We start from the raw sequence: 16,109 nt of genomic DNA, 5'->3' as shown, positions 1-16,109 counted from the left end.
GTGGCACTGTAGGGAGGTATGTGATTTTGTTTAGGTTAACCGACCCCCATCTTCCCTTGTTCATGTTCTGTGTAATGACGGTCTCCCTTGTCCCCATTAGGCTTGTAGTTTTGGTGCAAGGAGTGACACTTTTAGCATTTGATGCGGTGTCGGATGCTTCCTCCTTGTACTTCGTTTTCTTGCTTGGTCGTAGCTGGCATGTTTGCTTTATTGTAAGCTTTCTTGTTCTCTTTGACATCTCTGCCCGGGTAATGCATTATCTCGTTCACCAAAAAAACAGTAAAAGTGCGTATGTCACGTGCCAGCGAACCTAACATTCTTCCAAGATCTCAATTCTCTCTCTTTAACGGTGGTTGGTCTTATCAACCATTAATCTAATACGCTGGTAGATACTATGCTGCTCCTCCTTGTTCTTCTTCTTGTTCAAATTCTCGAGACAGAGTGATGGCGGCGGCGGCTGTGGTTTTTTTGGCGGCAGTGCTCCTCTGAAACTGAATTGGTCCATTGCCAAAAGAGAGAATGGAGGGATCCTCGTCCTCTTCTTCCTCATCCTCCTCATCCGCTATTTTCTACGACTTTCTCGATCGAATGCGAGACCCTGCTTCCCTCGATCTCGTCCGATCTATCAAAAGGTACTGCCTGAAACTTAAACCTAATCAATGGAATGGAATCGAATCGAATCGAATCAACATTTAAATTGTTTGGTTTTATATTTGTTTCAGTTTTATCGTTTCCTTGTCGTTTTACGCGGCCAACCCTGAAAGTGATGGCTAAAAGGTTCAGGAATTCTACGCAAAGATGGAAGATATTATTAGGGATCATCCTTTGTGGGCAGGTGCCACGGATGAGGAAGTCAATTGTGCAATGGAGGTACTGTAACTCGCTCCCTGTTTGTTTCAATTCAAACACGGTGGACGAATTTGGTTCAGTCTATATTGGTCTTCTTAAGAATTTCAAAATTCGCTTCACCCGATAATCAGTTTCTCCTTACATCGTATCCCTTTTGGTTAACAAATTAAGGGAAGACAATATAGGATGTACAACCAAATTATTTTTTTAACATGTGGGATATTGAGTTTGGAGTGTGTCTGCCTATGGCTACTGCAGGGTTTGGAGAAATATGTCATGACAAAGTTGTTCTCCCGGACCTTTGCTTCTTCACCCGAGGATGCAAAGATTGACTGTGAAACCTCGCACAAAATACACTTGCTGCAGACCTTCTTGAAGCCTGAGCATCTGGATATTCCAGTAGTTCTGCGCAACGAAGCTTCATGGCTGGTGTGTGTGTGCTGCATTTGCACTGATTGTTGGAAGTGCTAATTACTGCTGGCACTGCATTCCTTCTTAGTGCTTATTTAGTTCCATTTAGTTATGCTAATACAATGTTCTGTATATTGTTTGTCATTTTAGATTTAGTATTCATAGTTACAAGGTTATTCTATTATCTCTGTTTTACCAAGCGCTGTAGTAGAGGTCATTATATTTGAAGGTGATGACTTCCAGCTAAATACTTGGTTGTTCTTAAATAAGTAAATCAACCCTAAAAGACATGTCAATTAGGCTCACATTTTCACTTTTATCTCAATGATTATATTTCCTTGGAATAACGAATCAGGTTTAGTTTCATAATTTTCGTTCCCAGCTCAGACTGAATGTATTTATCTTGTATTTTAGTGATTGTGACTTCAGTAGACACACATTTTCTTAGGATTAGTAGTCCTCAATTGCGATTCATTTTCCAGCAGAGCTGCTTCAATTCTTTATTAATTACGTGCACCAAACAGCAGCCTTGTTGCCCTGCCTGATACACAACGAAACCAACATATGAATGAATGCACTTAGCATCAGACTCGAAAACTCAAGCTAAATACGGTATATATACATATCTATGCAGTCACACTTTTTAAATCCTAACAGTGCCTTTTGATTTCAGCCATTCTCGATATTGATAATAAAAGGAATTTCTGCTTCTGCTCTTTCCTTTTGTTTTCCTTTGGAGGTGAATGTGTGGTTTGAGAGATAATAAATAATCTGAAAAGAAATTCTTTGGTAGGAATAATTGCAGAAAATATTGGATAGTATCCTTCTCCCCCTTGAATGGATTGGTTTTATGAAGATGAATGGTCATCCAGAGAACTAGATTCTTCAAGATCTTTTATAACTGCATTACTCAGCTTCTCTATTTTCCTTTTATTATCAATTTAGAGTTGTAAATTGTTTTTATTTGATATAAAAATGTTGTACTTATTCCGTGTAAGAACCAAGGACTAGCCACAACTTCTCTCTTTTCTACTCAGCTTGCAGAAAAAGAATTGCGGAAAATCAATGCCTTCAAAGCCCCTCGTGAAAAGCTTCTGTGTATTATGAATTGTTGCAAGGTCATTAACAGTCTGTTGCTGAATGCATCAATGTCAGAGAATCATGTATTAGCAGGAGCTGATGACTTCCTTCCTGTCCTTATTTATGTCATGATCAAGGCAAGCTTCCCTTGGTAATAAGCCATTCTGTCAATCGTGCCAGTTTTAATTTTTCAGATTTTAACAGTGTGAGGTCACGTCATACATGCCTAAAGATATTTGGTTTTATTACCTCATTTGTTTGGTCCTGGAGTGTGTTATATGTTACTTTTTTTTCCTTACTATTGATTGCCTTGTCAGCATCATCAGATTGTTTTAGTTGGTCATAAGGTGTTAATTGGTGTTCATGGTCATTTTGTGTTATCTAAGTAAGATATTATATTTGATGCTAGTTGTTGATCAATCATTTTCTAAGTTTTTTAAGAAGTGCTGTGTTAGCTGTGAAGCTTGATTTCCATATGCTACATCACTAGTTACTAACTCTTTCAGCTTTGCACTAACAGGTCAATCCTCCACAGTTGCATTCCAACCTCAAATTTATTCAGTTATATCGAAGGCAGACAAAACTTGTGTCGGAAGCGGCTTATTACTTCACCAATCTTGTCTCGGCCAAAACATTTATTTTTGAGTTAAATGCGAAATCTATTTCTATTGATGAAATTGAATTTGAAAAGAGTATGCAAGATGCAAGATTGACCAATAAAGCAACAGAAAAGGGCGCCACACATGCTTTGGAAGAAATGACAGCCTCACAAGGCCAGACAGATCCTGGTTCATCAGCGGCATCGCATTATAAAGGAAGAAGCGGTAAGGTTCAAACTATAACTCATTTTCCTAACCCTATGTTTGGATGAGGAACTTTCAATGTCTTGAGGAACTTTTAAAGTCTCAAGGAACTTGAGACTCAATTGTTAAAAATGCATGAGAAGAAGCACTACCAATTAACTGCTAGAGCAGTACAAAGCTACTACTAAAACACTACAAATGCACTACAAAGACGCTAAACAAAAGACTTCCAAATGACACGTTTCAAGGAGTCATTCGAAAGTTCTCTCAAATGTATTGCATTTAGTCATTTTGAAGTCTCTATTTAAATTCCTAAAAATTTTGCCCTTAGATCCATGGAACTTTAAAGTTCCTCATCCAAACGCACCATAAATGTTACATTTTCGTCAATCCTTAATTTTGAGGTGTTTGCATTAATCAACACCGCCTGATAACTTTAAGGCCTCGTTTTGGATTGGATTGGGTTGGTTTGCATAATTCACTAGATTCTATGTATGTTGAAGCAAGAAAATGAATATCAACTTGAAAATCTTGTCCAAGTTGAAGTTAGAAGATGGATTAGTTAGGTAGGGAACGAATCCATTCCAATCCTACCAAAGTGAAGAGTTTTGTTCATGAGGCATGACTAATCAATGATCTACCTTCGTTGCATAAAGTATGTAATTCAGTGAGGATATCTATTTCAACTTGTGATTCATTCACAACCTGGATTCCTTATCTTGGTAATCCAATATCCGTTTGGCTTTGTTTGTTGCCATGGATTGGATTGGGTTAGATGACTTTCAATGCATGACGGTGTGCAGATAACAAAATAATATATCGCTTGCCACTGGCGGAGCCTGTTAAAACCTAGGAGGGTCATGTGACCCTTCTCACAATTTGGAAATGTTGTATTTATATGTGCTATATTCATATAGCTTGGCTTTTATAGTTATAGTTGACCTTCCTCACAAATGTAATTTGCTCATAGTTGAGGGTCCAATACATAATTTCATAATATCATTCTTTGCCTCTTAATCAAATAAAAGATATTAAATTTCATGTCCTCATACTCATATCCAGTTACTTTTATTTGAATTTGCACCAAAATGCGTAGGCATGATTGCTTTCTGCCATTGTTGGAAAGCATCATTTGCTATAATGTAATTAATTAAATCATAACGATACCAAGGCTGGAAACCTGGTATATTTTTATGCTAATTAAGTTGATACTTGTGATCTTTTCTGAAGTAATTTTCATTTATAAGGTCAATTTATCATAATTTGATTGACCCTCCTTCATAGAATTTCTGACTCCGCCATTGCCGCTTGCTTTATTTTTGCTTTTGTATGCTCGAATAATTGGAGCTTTGGACCGTACATTTTTAGTATGGTGTCATATTCCAATCCAAAAATCCATACGTAACGGATAAATGCATCCACCATTGTGAAAATATGTTTGTCCGTTGAGGTTATATACTTTGTTATTTTGTTTCTGCTAGTTACCCTTCCAGGCTCTCGACTATGATTTAAACATTCTGTTGAAAACTACAGGTTCATCAAATTACCCTTATGTGGACAAAGAGGCTGGAGATTTGACAGTTGGAGATGTCGAAAGACTGCTAAGCGCGTATAAGGAAGTGGTTACCAAGTATACGAGTCTCTGCGGCTGTTAGAAAGCTTTCTTTTTCAAGGACTGAACCCCATGCCACTGGTTTAGAAGCCAGAAATGTAGTGTTGACAGAGTCGGAGGAAACAGATAAGAATTCTGATCAAAGAGGATGAAGGGGCAACTTCCAAGATCAGTTACCATTTTCAAAATCATGACAAACAAAGTTTTGCTAGGCACACAATGAATAAATAGCCTTTTCTTTCTCCATTCAGCCATCTACAGAGAAATTTTCTCAAGGAACTGCTAAGACGACAAAAAACCTGCCCCCATCCAAAAACTAGCGAATGTTAACTGTACAGAAGGTTACAATTACAAAGCAGCCAACACCGAATGTCATGTTCACGTCAGATGCCACTTTGGGACCCTCAGTTGCGGCCGCCTTTGCTCTGCGAGCTGAGCTGGAGAAAGAAACACTCTTGTTAACTCCCTTGGCTTGTTCATGGGTGTTTTGGGCTTTCTTGGCTCACACATCTCATGCAAACAAACTTTGCAGGCATCTCATCAGAGCTATGAATCCCGGCACACCTGGTGTGCTGCCAAACACCACATGTATCACAAGCCAACATTCTCTCCCCGTCGTCATCCTTGGCCCCACATGTGCAATCAACGGTCCAGCTTTCAAGTCCTCTCTCCATCCGGAAACGGTTCAGCCCATGTTTAGCAGGGCATCTCCCTTTCAATGGAATTGAGCCACATGATCCAAGCAGAAGTTTTACTGTAAATGAATCCTTTATGGAGCCATATCCAAGCAATTCCTCTACTTCAAACCTCTTGAACATGGCATATACTTCCTGAAATGCTGTGGTGGCTTCCTTTTTAAGGTCAGCAACTGTCGCACTCAAGGGCAAGACAATTAGTTCCGGAGGCAGGACAAAATCATCCTTGGACTCGTCTGAAAGCGCCACGTGACACCAGAGGTGAATCCCAAAGGAGCTTTCCTCTGCCATTTTATAAGGCTTATAGTCCTTCACGAATTGCTTGCAATCAAGAAGCTTAGTTGCTGCATCGATAATGCGTTCCCTCATCACTTGAGGTGTATGGCTTAGCATGGTGTCAGGGTGGAGAATGGAATCATATAAAAATTTGAGGTCACAAAGGATTTGCTCTTCTGATGGAAAATTCAAATCGGACTCGTATCCATCAACATTTTGAACACTTGATGACTCAAGCCTGTTACCATAATTAATGTCAGGACAACACTCAAAGAATGTATTAATTTGACAAAAGCAACTGAACCAAACAATGATGGTCTCTAATTACCTGTATTCTACGTCAACTGAAGCGGGACTACATCGGGCCTTAACTACCATACCATTGGGTGCCAACTTCCCTCCTAGGTGTTTAAGGCAGTAATCAAGAAGCTCCAGAGAGGAATTCTTGTACAATGCACCCCTGAGAGCTCGTTTTGACACCCAGCTAACCCCGCCAGTACCAAATGCTGCAAGCAGCACCTTGATCATCGCTTGCTGCACATGTTCGACATCATTGGCCGTCCACGCACATAAAGCATTGGAAGGGTACTGCTGCTCGGGTTTCGTGTTAGATGATGTATGCACACGGGCTCTATGGATGAGACTCAGCATAAACGTAAAAAGATCCTTGATTGTTAGGAGTTGGATATTGGATAAAGATTGGTAAAAGGCAATAACAGACTGGAGGCGAGTCCGGGGTTTCCTTGGTTGGAATAGAAAAGGGTCTAGGGGCAAGCTGGACAGGGTATCCACTGCTTTTTGGTAAGAATGTTGAGTGAGAGCATAGCTCCCAGCACCAAATTCATAACCCCAATTGCCATACCAAGAACGGCCGCTGGTGACAGCGTGCAGCATTCGGTACTCCATGCCGTACTTCTTGGACACATCCATCACACTAACTTTCCTGTCGAATGTAATTCCAATTTCAACACAAGTAATGCAATTCAGTTTCCCATTGATCTCCAAATCAAACATAATTTGCAGAATAACATAACAAAGTAAAAGGAAAGAATTAAGGACCTGACGGAGAGGGCTAGACATAGCCTATCCCAAAAGTCCAAAATGTGACGGCCAGAGAGAATGGCGGAGCCGCCTTGTCTACCGTTGAGGGTGAGAAGGTGGGCGAAGCCATTGGAGTGAATGACGGCGTGGAGGAGGTGGGCGTTGTCATGAAGCTGAAGATACGCCCACTCTTCCACAGCATCCATCTCTGCAGTCGTGGTGGTGGCACTAATAGAGTTGCACCACTTGCTGCCGCCGCTTCTCTGCATCTGCTCATTCTCACCGCTCTCAGCCCCTCTTCTTATTATGAAGTGGTACCGCTTCTTGCACACCGGATGCCCACTCCAACCTTCGTGTTTGTATTTTTGCCAAACCAACGTTAAGTAAAACATTATCCAAAACATAATTATTAATTAATAAATTAATCAATAACAGAGAGAGAACGAGAGTGGGTGAGTGGACTCACCAACGACTCGGCACTGGTCGCAGTAGACGGATCGTCTGGAGCGGGTGACATCCTCCTCCACCACGTCCAAGGGAAGCACGGCGGTCGGGTCGCCCGGATGCCCGAGCCGGAGCGAGATCTGCGACGTCACCAGGGAAGGGAACAGCGAGGAGGATGGGCACGTGACATGCGCGTGGTTAATGAGGAAGCGGCGAACGCTGTCGCGGAAGGGCAGGGGCTCGACCTCGTGGTTTTGGGGGAAGGGGAAGGTGAAAAAGTCGGGGAGATCGGCGGTGACCCTCCTCCTGGCGCGCTTGGAAGGTCTGTCGTTGATGACCATGGTAGATCTGGCTTCGTAGTTTGGTTTTTTGTTTGTTTGTTTAATTTTGTGAGTGATTTGGTGTTTGGTGCCTTTAAATTCAAAAGCCTTGTTCACAGAGTTCCACACACAGAGATTCACAGATTCAGATAAACATCTTTAATAAAAAATAAAAAATAAAAAATTATACTAACAAGGTAGGAGGTAGGAGGTAGGAGGTAGGAGGCGAGACGAGACGAATCGAATCGAATCGAATCGAGGCAAGTCGCAGGAGTATTTTTAAGAATTTAGATTAAATTAAAACAAGAGCAGAAGAGCAACTGAATTCTGAATCTTGGATGTTTGATTTGACTGGGTCGCTTCCTTTGCTTTTTACTTTTATTTTTATTAAATAAAAGAAAATAATCTTAAATTTTAGAATTGGTAAGGTTTCGGAAGGCGGTTCCTGATTTTTCTTTTGTATTCTGTTTCCTTTTCCATCCCCACTTCTCTACATTTCTAATTTTCTTTCTTCTCATCTTTTGCTGATAAGAAGTTGTATTACGCTATTCGCATTCTTATTTTTATTTATTTATTTATGTATTAATTTAATTCAACTCATTAGAAAAAAACCAAATAAACGTGTTAATAGCACTATATTTATCAAATTAGGATTAAATGGGAAAATATTTTCTACAATTTGTTTTTTGTCAAACGGTAGATTTTTATTAGATTAAATGTTAGATTAACCCTACTGACGAAGTTCTAACTCACGCCGTTATACAAAAACTCAACACCTTTTCACCATTGTAGTAAATGGTCACCTGCCTACAATTATTCTTCCCTTGTTGCAGTCCTATTAGAATATGAATGTGATTGTGTAAATCCTAGTATATCTTAGAATATCTCTTATATTCCTATTAGGAGTAGATTACCTATTAAATGTTGTAATTCTAAAGGGAAATGTTTTTACCTTTCCTATTACTATAAATAAAGACACAATGGGGTGGAATAACACACTCACAATTACACATCTTTCTCTTTCTCTTTCTCTCTACTATTGTCGCACCCCCTCTCTTTATGACCTCCATAATTGTTTAGTAAATTATGCCTACAATACGTTATCAACACGCTTTTAACGCTACACTAAAGAGAGTTTATTCTTCAATCAGATGAGTATTACGTTTTTAATCATTTTTTATGATTAATTTATTGTTTTGAATTGATCTACATGCTATTGATTCAATTTAATTTTTCTATGTTGAACGTGATACAATGCATTGGAGATGCAATTCCGGCTTTCCGAGATGGATCTTCTACAAATTCAAATGCTTTTGTAGTTTTCTGCCAATCAGGTACGCTTAAAATAAAGTAAGATATTTGAAACGACCTTGAAGCATGAAAACATTCCCCATAATGCATGAACTCCCCTATATTTATATTTTCCTTTCGATATCTATATTGTATATGTTCATATATTTGTCAATATATATATATTTATTTCATGCATTACGCAATTTTTGCTATGTGAAATATGTGAGTTGTTTGTACCATACTTGATCAATCCCGAAACTACTGAGCACCGGTCAACGTTATACCGTCAAGGACCCAGAAGAGTTTCCCTCCAACCAGGAGGCTAATCACAATGCGACACGTGTCAACATTAGAAGCCAATCACAACACGACACGTGTCAATATCATAACAAAGCTAGAAACTCTTCTATAAAAGGAGATCGTTCTCCCACAATATTTCCTAGTGTCATTTGTACTAAATCATTCGCTGGTACTCACTAAAGGAGAGCTTAAACCTATGAACTTATGTAAACCCTTCACAATTAATGAGAATTCTTCTACTCCGTGGACGTAGCCAATCTGGGTGAACCACGTGCATCTTATGTTTGCTTCCCTGTCTCTATCCATTTACATACTTATCCATACTAGTGACCGGAGCAATCTAGCTAAGGTCACAAACTTAACATTTTCTGTTGTACTAAAGTCCTCACTGATTTTGTGCATCAACATTTGGCGCCGTATGTGGGAACGACACTTATTCCCACTCTATTCAGCTTTGCCAAGCTGGTTTCCACCATTCATACACTCTCTTTTGACCAGGCATCCCTCTCCAATATGGGGAGCGAAGGAAGCCACAACACATAAAATGACACCCATCTTGCACTTGGTGCGAAGCAACGAAAGAAGGAAGGAAAGAGGGTTGCTCTTCAAGCTAAAGTCGATGAGCTAGAAGCTCAGAACAACAAGACAGCAATAAAGAATGAGGTCCTCCATGAGCAATATGAGAAGCTCTTTGAGACGTTCCACGAAATTTGGCGTACTCAAACACGCGAACTCGTTGCCCCTGTGGACATCAACCATTATCTGGGTGCCCCCCAACACGGAGGGTCACCTCCCTTCGACATGGGTATCCCTTATGAGGAGCGAGCTAATCATCAAAACATTGATCAACAAGAGACTTCTCTCAACCCAGATGCTTCGACCCGAAGCAAGAGAAGTGGAGGAAGACACCTTCTTGCAGAAGGGTTGGAAGGATCGAAAGTCATTTATCGTGACTACCGAGACTTCCTAAAGCAACGTCGAGAGAATCCCCTTCACATATGCTCGAAGATCAATGATCCAAGGATTTCTGAAAGACTCGATCCCCTCCCACGACCCAGGCCAGCTGCCAATCTAGGGAAGGAACGACAGTTCTCAGAGGAACATGAAGGTACAGGAGACTCTGAGGTATTCCGACAGACTCACCCTAGAAGTCAGTACGCTGAGTCCAAGGAAAAACCACACGCCCTTGCTCAAACTTTCCTACTTCCAAGAGGTGATGGAGACTTACGAAAGAAAATTCCAGTGATACATGACTCCACTCAGGACCCCCTTGTCCTACAACTCCTTGAGGAAGTAAACAAGTTGAAGGCCGAACATCAGGCCGAGATACCTGACTGGAACCAACCCAGGTCTGGCCCTCTCACAAGAAGGATCCTCGACACCCCCTTCAAGCGAAGACAAAACAAAAGCTTGGTTTACAACTCTATACTGGAAGGGAGGACCCAATTGAACACCTTAACCTCTTTGAGTCCACCATGGCATATCGGATGCACATCGACGAAGAGCGATGTCTTCTCTTCCCCTCCATCCTCTCTGGCGGAGCTCTAAACTGGTATTACCGTCTTCCACCTGAGACAGTAGACTCATTTGAGGAACTGAGGAAACTGTTTGTTTCTCAACACATCTTCCAGACCGATCGCTTGCATTCTGCAGATGGCTTGTACACTATTCGTCAAAAGTCAGACGAGTCACTACGAGAGTATGCCGGTCGCTTCAGCTATGAGTATTTTCACTGCGCTGAGGCAGATGAAAAGACCGCCCTCAAGGCCTTCACGGCAGGCCTACGTGATTGTTTCTTCAAGTACATGATCAATGCCAACACTTGGAAGACTTATTCTGAGGTAATGGCACATGCTTACAACCACGCATCCGCCGAAGCAAGGACATACCAAGGGAACCCCCATATAGTTAACCCTTATCAACAAGTGGGAAGTGGAAGTCAAGTTCTACCAAGTGAGGAGATCTTGGCCATTCAGACACTCATTGCATCATCTCCTACCTCATTTAGCTACTCGCTAAGTCACCAAACGTATCTGTCTCTTGGTAAGAGGAATAATTTTTACTCTCAGCAAGCCCATTACAACAAGAGGGATAAAAGTTCGTATCAAGACAACCAGGGGTGAACGTACCGTTGACTATTATGACTATGGGGCCAAGCCTCACTCTTTCAAAGTGGAAGACTAGGCACTGAAGGAAATGCTATTATAAGAAGGCATACACATTACAAATGTTTTGACTCTCAACCGCTTGAGTTCTTTTGTCACACAAGCCATTCGGCAAATATTTAAAGAAGAGGGAATTCAGACAACTTCTTCTGAGTCTTTTGCGTTCCTAGCACTGGAACACTTGGTCTACGCTGACCTACCCTTATACTCCAACTTAGAGCTTCAACATGCATACTTTGACACAAAGTATGTGATACTAAGTGTTACAACCAACATGGTTCACATATCACAAGCATGGATCCCTTCATGCATAGCAAAACATTCATAAGCATCACTCATATCAATCAACATAAACATCATACATTCCAACACATTCATACATAAACATCATACATTCCAACACATCCATACATAAGCCAACTGTGCTTCGAAAGGGTTCAACATACTTTGTGTCTTTGACACTTGCTACAATGTGCCTCGACAACTTACAATTTATACCACCAACCAGGTGAAGAGGGAACTCATCTTCGTTCCACCAACTAGGTGATGAAATGCACAACCCGTACTCTAATATCATTTGGCAACTTGCCACTCATGCCACCAACCAGGTGAAGAAGGAACTCATCTTTGTGCCACCAACCAGGTGATGAAATGTACAACCCGTATTTTAATATCATTTGGCAACTTGCCACTCATAACACCAACTAGGTGAAGAAGGAACTCATCTTCGTGCCACCAACCAGGTGATGAAATGTACAACCCGTACTCTCCTTCATGCCACCAACCAGGTGATGAAATGTACAACCCGTACTCTAATATCATTTGGCAACTTGCCACTCATGCCACCAACCAGGTGATGAAATGTACAATCCGTACTCTCCTTCATGCCACCAACCAGGTGATGAAATGTACAACCCATACTCTAATATCATTTGGCAACTTGCCACTCATGCCACCAACCAGGTGAAGAAGGAACTCATCTTCGTGCCACCAACCAGGTGATGAAATGTACAATTTGTACTCTCCTTCATGCCACCAACCAGGTGATGAAATGTACAACCCGTACTCTAATATCATTTGGCAACTTGTCACTCATGCCACCAACCAGGTGAAGAAGGAACTCATCTTCGTGCCACCAACCAGGTGATGAAATGTACAACCCGTATTTTAATATCATTTGGCAACTTGCCACTTATGACACCAACCAGGTGAAGAAGGAACTCATCTTCATGCCACCAACCAGGTGATGAAATGTACAACCCGTACTCTAATATCATTTGGCAACTTGCCACTCATGCCACCAACCAGGTGAAGAATGAACTCATCTTCGTGCCACCAACCAGGTGATGAAATGTACAACCCGTACTCTCCTTCATGCCACCAACCAGGTGATGAAATGTACAACCCGTACTTTAATATCATTTGGCAACTTGCCACTCATGCCACCAACCAGGTGAAGAAGGAACTCATCTTCGTGCCACCAACTAGGTGATGAAATGTACAATCCGTACTCTCCTTCATGCCACCAACCAGGTGATGAAATGTACAACCCGTACTCTAATATCATTTAACAACTTGCCACTCATGCCACCAACCAAGTGAAGAAGGAACTCATCTTCGTGCCACCAACCAGGTGATGAAATGAACAACCCATACTCTCCTTCATGCCACCAACCAGGTGATGAAATGTACAACCCGTACTCTAATATCATTTGACAACTTGCCACTCATGCCACCAACCATGTGAAGAAGGAACTCATCTTCGTGCCACCAACCAAGTGATGAAATGTACAACCCGTACTCTCATTCATGCTACCAACTAGGTGATGAAATGTACAACCCGTACTCTAATATCATTTGGCAACTTGCTACTCATGACACCAACCAGGTGAAAAAGGAACTCATCTTCGTGCCACCAACCAGGTGATGAAAGGTGATGTAGGAACTCACCTTCGTTCCACCAACCAAGTGATGAAAGCAACTCACCATTCATTCCACCAACCAGAAGACGAGTGGTACAACTTGTACATGTGAACTCCTAGCATTCATAAATAATAAAAAACCCTCAAGTTTTACAACTCAACTAGGGGAGCACTTATGCCCAACAAGAGTTATAGTCACCAACAAAGTCTTATTGCAAGCCAACAACAATTTCAGTGCATGGCATACGAAGATCAAGCTATTCAGCCCTCTTGCAATTGCTTCAGACATTTCTCTTTTGTAACAATGCAAACTTTACAACTCGTATAAAGCTTCACACACTCTTGATCAAGACAGTGTGAAGCAAAATCAATTTATGGTGCCAACAAGAGCTTCATCAATGGAGGGCAACCACAATTCTCAAAAGCTTCACACACTCTTGATCAAGACAGTGTGAAGCAAAATCAATTTATGGTGCCAACAAGAGCTTCATCAATGAAGGGCAACCACAATTCTCAAAAGTTTCATACACTCTTGATTAAGACAGTGTGGAGCAAAACCAATTTATGGTGCCAACAAAAGCTTGATCAATGAAGGGCAACTACAACTCGTAGAAAGCTTCACACACTCTTGATCAAGACTGTTCGAAGCAAATTCAATTTATATGGTTCATCCAAACCTTCGACTACTACAAGGTGTGGCTTGCATCACAATCTCCTGCTCAACATCGTGGAAGAAAAATTTGTATATGTTATCTCTCCCACATTTTCAAATTTCTAATTTTCCCAAAAAAAAAAAAGGAAATTGGGAAATTCAACAAAGCTTCATCAATGGAGGACAACTACAAATTCTCAAAAGCTTCACACTATCTTGATCAAGATAGTGTGAAGCAAAATAAATTCATGGTACCCTACAAAGCTTCAACACAAAAGCTTCACCTACAAAGCTTCAACTCCAAAGCTTCACCAACAAAGCTTCAACACAAAAGCTTCACCAACAAAAGCTTCATCAATGGAGAATAGCTACAAATTCTCAAAACCTTCACACTATCTTGATCAAGATAGTGTGAAGCAAAATCGATTCATGGTATCCTACAAAACTTCAACACAAAAGCTTCACCTACAAAGCTTCAACTCCAAAGCTTCAACACAAAAGCTTCACCAACAAAAGCTTCATCAATGGAGGACAACTACAAATTCTCAAAAGTTTCACACTATCTTGATCAAGATAGTGTGAAGCAAAATCAATTCATGGTACCCAACAAAAGCTTCAACTCCAAAGCTTCACCTACAAAGCTTCAACTCCAAAGCTTCACCTACAAAAGTTTCAACACAAAAACTTGACCCACAAAAGCTTGACCCACAAAAGCTTCACCTACAAAAGCTTGACCCACAAAAGCTTGACCCACAAAACCTTCACCCACTAAAGCTTCACCCACAAAGGCTTGACCCACAAAATCTTCATCCACAAAAGCTTCATCCACAAAAGCTTCACCTACAAAGCCTCACCTACAAAAGCTTCACACACTCTTGATCAAGATAGTGTGAAGCAAAATCAATTCAAAGTACCCAACAAAGCTTCACCTACAAAGCTTCAACACCAAAGCTTCACCTACAAAGCTTAATATATATATATATATTTTTTTTTTTTTTTTTTCCGAAATTTGAAAATTTGAAAATTCAAAAATTCAAAAATTCAGAAATTCGAAAAATCGAAAAGAAAAAAAAAATTGCCTAGGCCTCCTCTTCTTTGGACCTAACAACTTTCATAACAAATATATATGAATGAGGAGTTTTGGGCCACCACTTAGAAAGGAAAATGGTGAAGTTTTGTTACTTTAGAAGCTTGGCTACTAGCAAGACACCTCCTTTGTCAACTCCCTCGATTGGAGACTTGGGGGACTCTTACCATATGCTACTGCACCTTGATACTCGGAAGTCTCACAACCATTCAATGACTTGGATTTTTCAAGTCTCCAACCGAGAAGTTTCCCTCACTCGGGAAATTAAGGGAACACTACTTCAACCTACATGCTTCACTCACAAAGCTTCAACAAAAGAAAAAATTCGAAGAACTTAGTGAAGAAGGCTTTGGTGTATTTAACACAATATGTTGAAATGAAGCAAAGCTTATTTATTGATATCTTCGAGAAGTTACAAATATGTACATATACATGAGTCAAAATAAACAAATAAGAGGGAGCCTTCATAAAGGTTGCTTAGGAGAAGTCTCAGCAATCGGTAGAGCCCCAGAAAGAGAAGGCACCAGAGGGTAATCATTCGGAGCCTCAGTACTGGACAGAACCCCAGAAGGAGGAGGCATCGGAGGTTGATCATTTGGAGCTTCATTACGCGGTACAGCCCTAGAAAACGAAGGCAATAAATGTCTTTGGAACAAACCCACAAACCTCTGATGATCAAGTAAAATCTGACCATCAGATTCCTGTATCTGGTCAAGCTTCCTCTTCATGTTTGTAGCATAGTCATGTGCGAGCCTGTGCAATTGTTTATTCTCATGCTTGAGCCCTCTAATCTCCTGTTTGAGACTTATCACTTTAGCCGCCAATGATTCAACTTGGCGGGTTCGAGCAAATAGGCGTTGGGCCATATTAGACACAGAACCTGCACACTGAACACTAAAAGCTAGGGAATCCTTAACAGCCAACTCATCAGACCATTTGGAAAGTAGTCTGTTATCTTTGGGAGTGAAAAGGTTCATGGCCACCACCACAGCGGTCATATCATTCTTCATCACAAAGTCTCTAACGGTAAGAGGACCAGTAGGGGATAAGAAGGATGGGCGCCATATGTTGTCTTGAGGAGACATAGCTGCCTTTTCACCAAAGTTTAAGTCAAAACGACGGTCAGATGGGCCAGACATTTTGAAAAATGATGAAGGAG

General features: G+C 40.9%; 3 protein-coding genes across 3 annotated transcripts in view; 1 reads left to right on the top strand and 2 right to left on the bottom strand.

Moving 5' to 3' along the window:
• Positions 1 to 367: 367 nt before the first annotated feature.
• Positions 368 to 5,001, top strand: LOC126622203 (vacuolar protein sorting-associated protein 9A-like). The gene is made up of 6 exons (XM_050290878.1): positions 368 to 632; positions 723 to 870; positions 1,108 to 1,278; positions 2,298 to 2,477; positions 2,861 to 3,164; positions 4,677 to 5,001. Exons 2-6 carry the CDS (start codon positions 799 to 801, stop codon positions 4,796 to 4,798), a joined length of 849 nt encoding a protein of 282 aa, XP_050146835.1. The 5' UTR covers positions 368 to 632; positions 723 to 798; the 3' UTR covers positions 4,799 to 5,001.
• Positions 4,905 to 7,991, bottom strand: LOC126622199 (PHD finger protein At1g33420-like). Its single transcript, XM_050290873.1, has 4 exons — positions 7,234 to 7,991; positions 6,786 to 7,116; positions 6,055 to 6,669; positions 4,905 to 5,964 (listed from the first exon to the last, which is right to left on the bottom strand). The coding sequence occupies exons 1-4, from the start codon at positions 7,550 to 7,552 to the stop codon at positions 5,232 to 5,234; spliced, it is 1,998 nt and encodes a 665-aa protein (XP_050146830.1). The 5' UTR covers positions 7,553 to 7,991; the 3' UTR covers positions 4,905 to 5,231.
• A 7,163-nt stretch (positions 7,992 to 15,154) lies between these two features.
• The window catches only part of LOC126622205 (uncharacterized), a 90,741-nt gene continuing 89,786 nt past the window's right edge, over positions 15,155 to 16,109 (bottom strand). Inside the window, exon 2 of the mRNA XM_050290880.1 lies at positions 15,155 to 15,830. Within this exon, the coding sequence (XP_050146837.1) occupies positions 15,415 to 15,816 (402 nt within the window). The 5' untranslated portion in view covers positions 15,817 to 15,830 and the 3' untranslated portion in view covers positions 15,155 to 15,414. The remainder of the gene's footprint in view (positions 15,831 to 16,109) is intronic.

This window comes from Malus sylvestris, chromosome 5 (genome assembly GCF_916048215.2).
Source record: "Malus sylvestris chromosome 5, drMalSylv7.2, whole genome shotgun sequence".
Taxonomy (NCBI): Eukaryota; Viridiplantae; Streptophyta; class Magnoliopsida; order Rosales; family Rosaceae; genus Malus; species Malus sylvestris.
Note: the sequence above shows the minus strand (reverse complement) of the source record. Positions and strands in the feature narration are given on the sequence as shown.

What these genes read in the sequence shown, in the direction of transcription:
- LOC126622203 (XM_050290878.1), top strand. Translation starts at nt 799, where the DNA reads ATGGAAGATATTATTAGGGATCATCCTTTGTGGGCAGGTGCCACGGAT. An exon ending in GCAACGAAGCTTCATGGCTG is followed by an intron (nt 1,279 to 2,297) that starts GTGTGTGTGTGC and finishes TTTTCTACTCAG; the next exon opens with CTTGCAGAAAAAGAATTGCG. An exon ending in TTATTTATGTCATGATCAAG is followed by an intron (nt 2,478 to 2,860) that starts GCAAGCTTCCCT and finishes TTGCACTAACAG; the next exon opens with GTCAATCCTCCACAGTTGCA.
- LOC126622199 (XM_050290873.1), bottom strand. Translation starts at nt 7,552, where the DNA reads ATGGTCATCAACGACAGACCTTCCAAGCGCGCCAGGAGGAGGGTCACC. An exon ending in CGACCAGTGCCGAGTCGTTG is followed by an intron (nt 7,117 to 7,233) that starts GTGAGTCCACTC and finishes ACAAACACGAAG; the next exon opens with GTTGGAGTGGGCATCCGGTG. An exon ending in TGTCTAGCCCTCTCCGTCAG is followed by an intron (nt 6,670 to 6,785) that starts GTCCTTAATTCT and finishes TACATTCGACAG; the next exon opens with GAAAGTTAGTGTGATGGATG.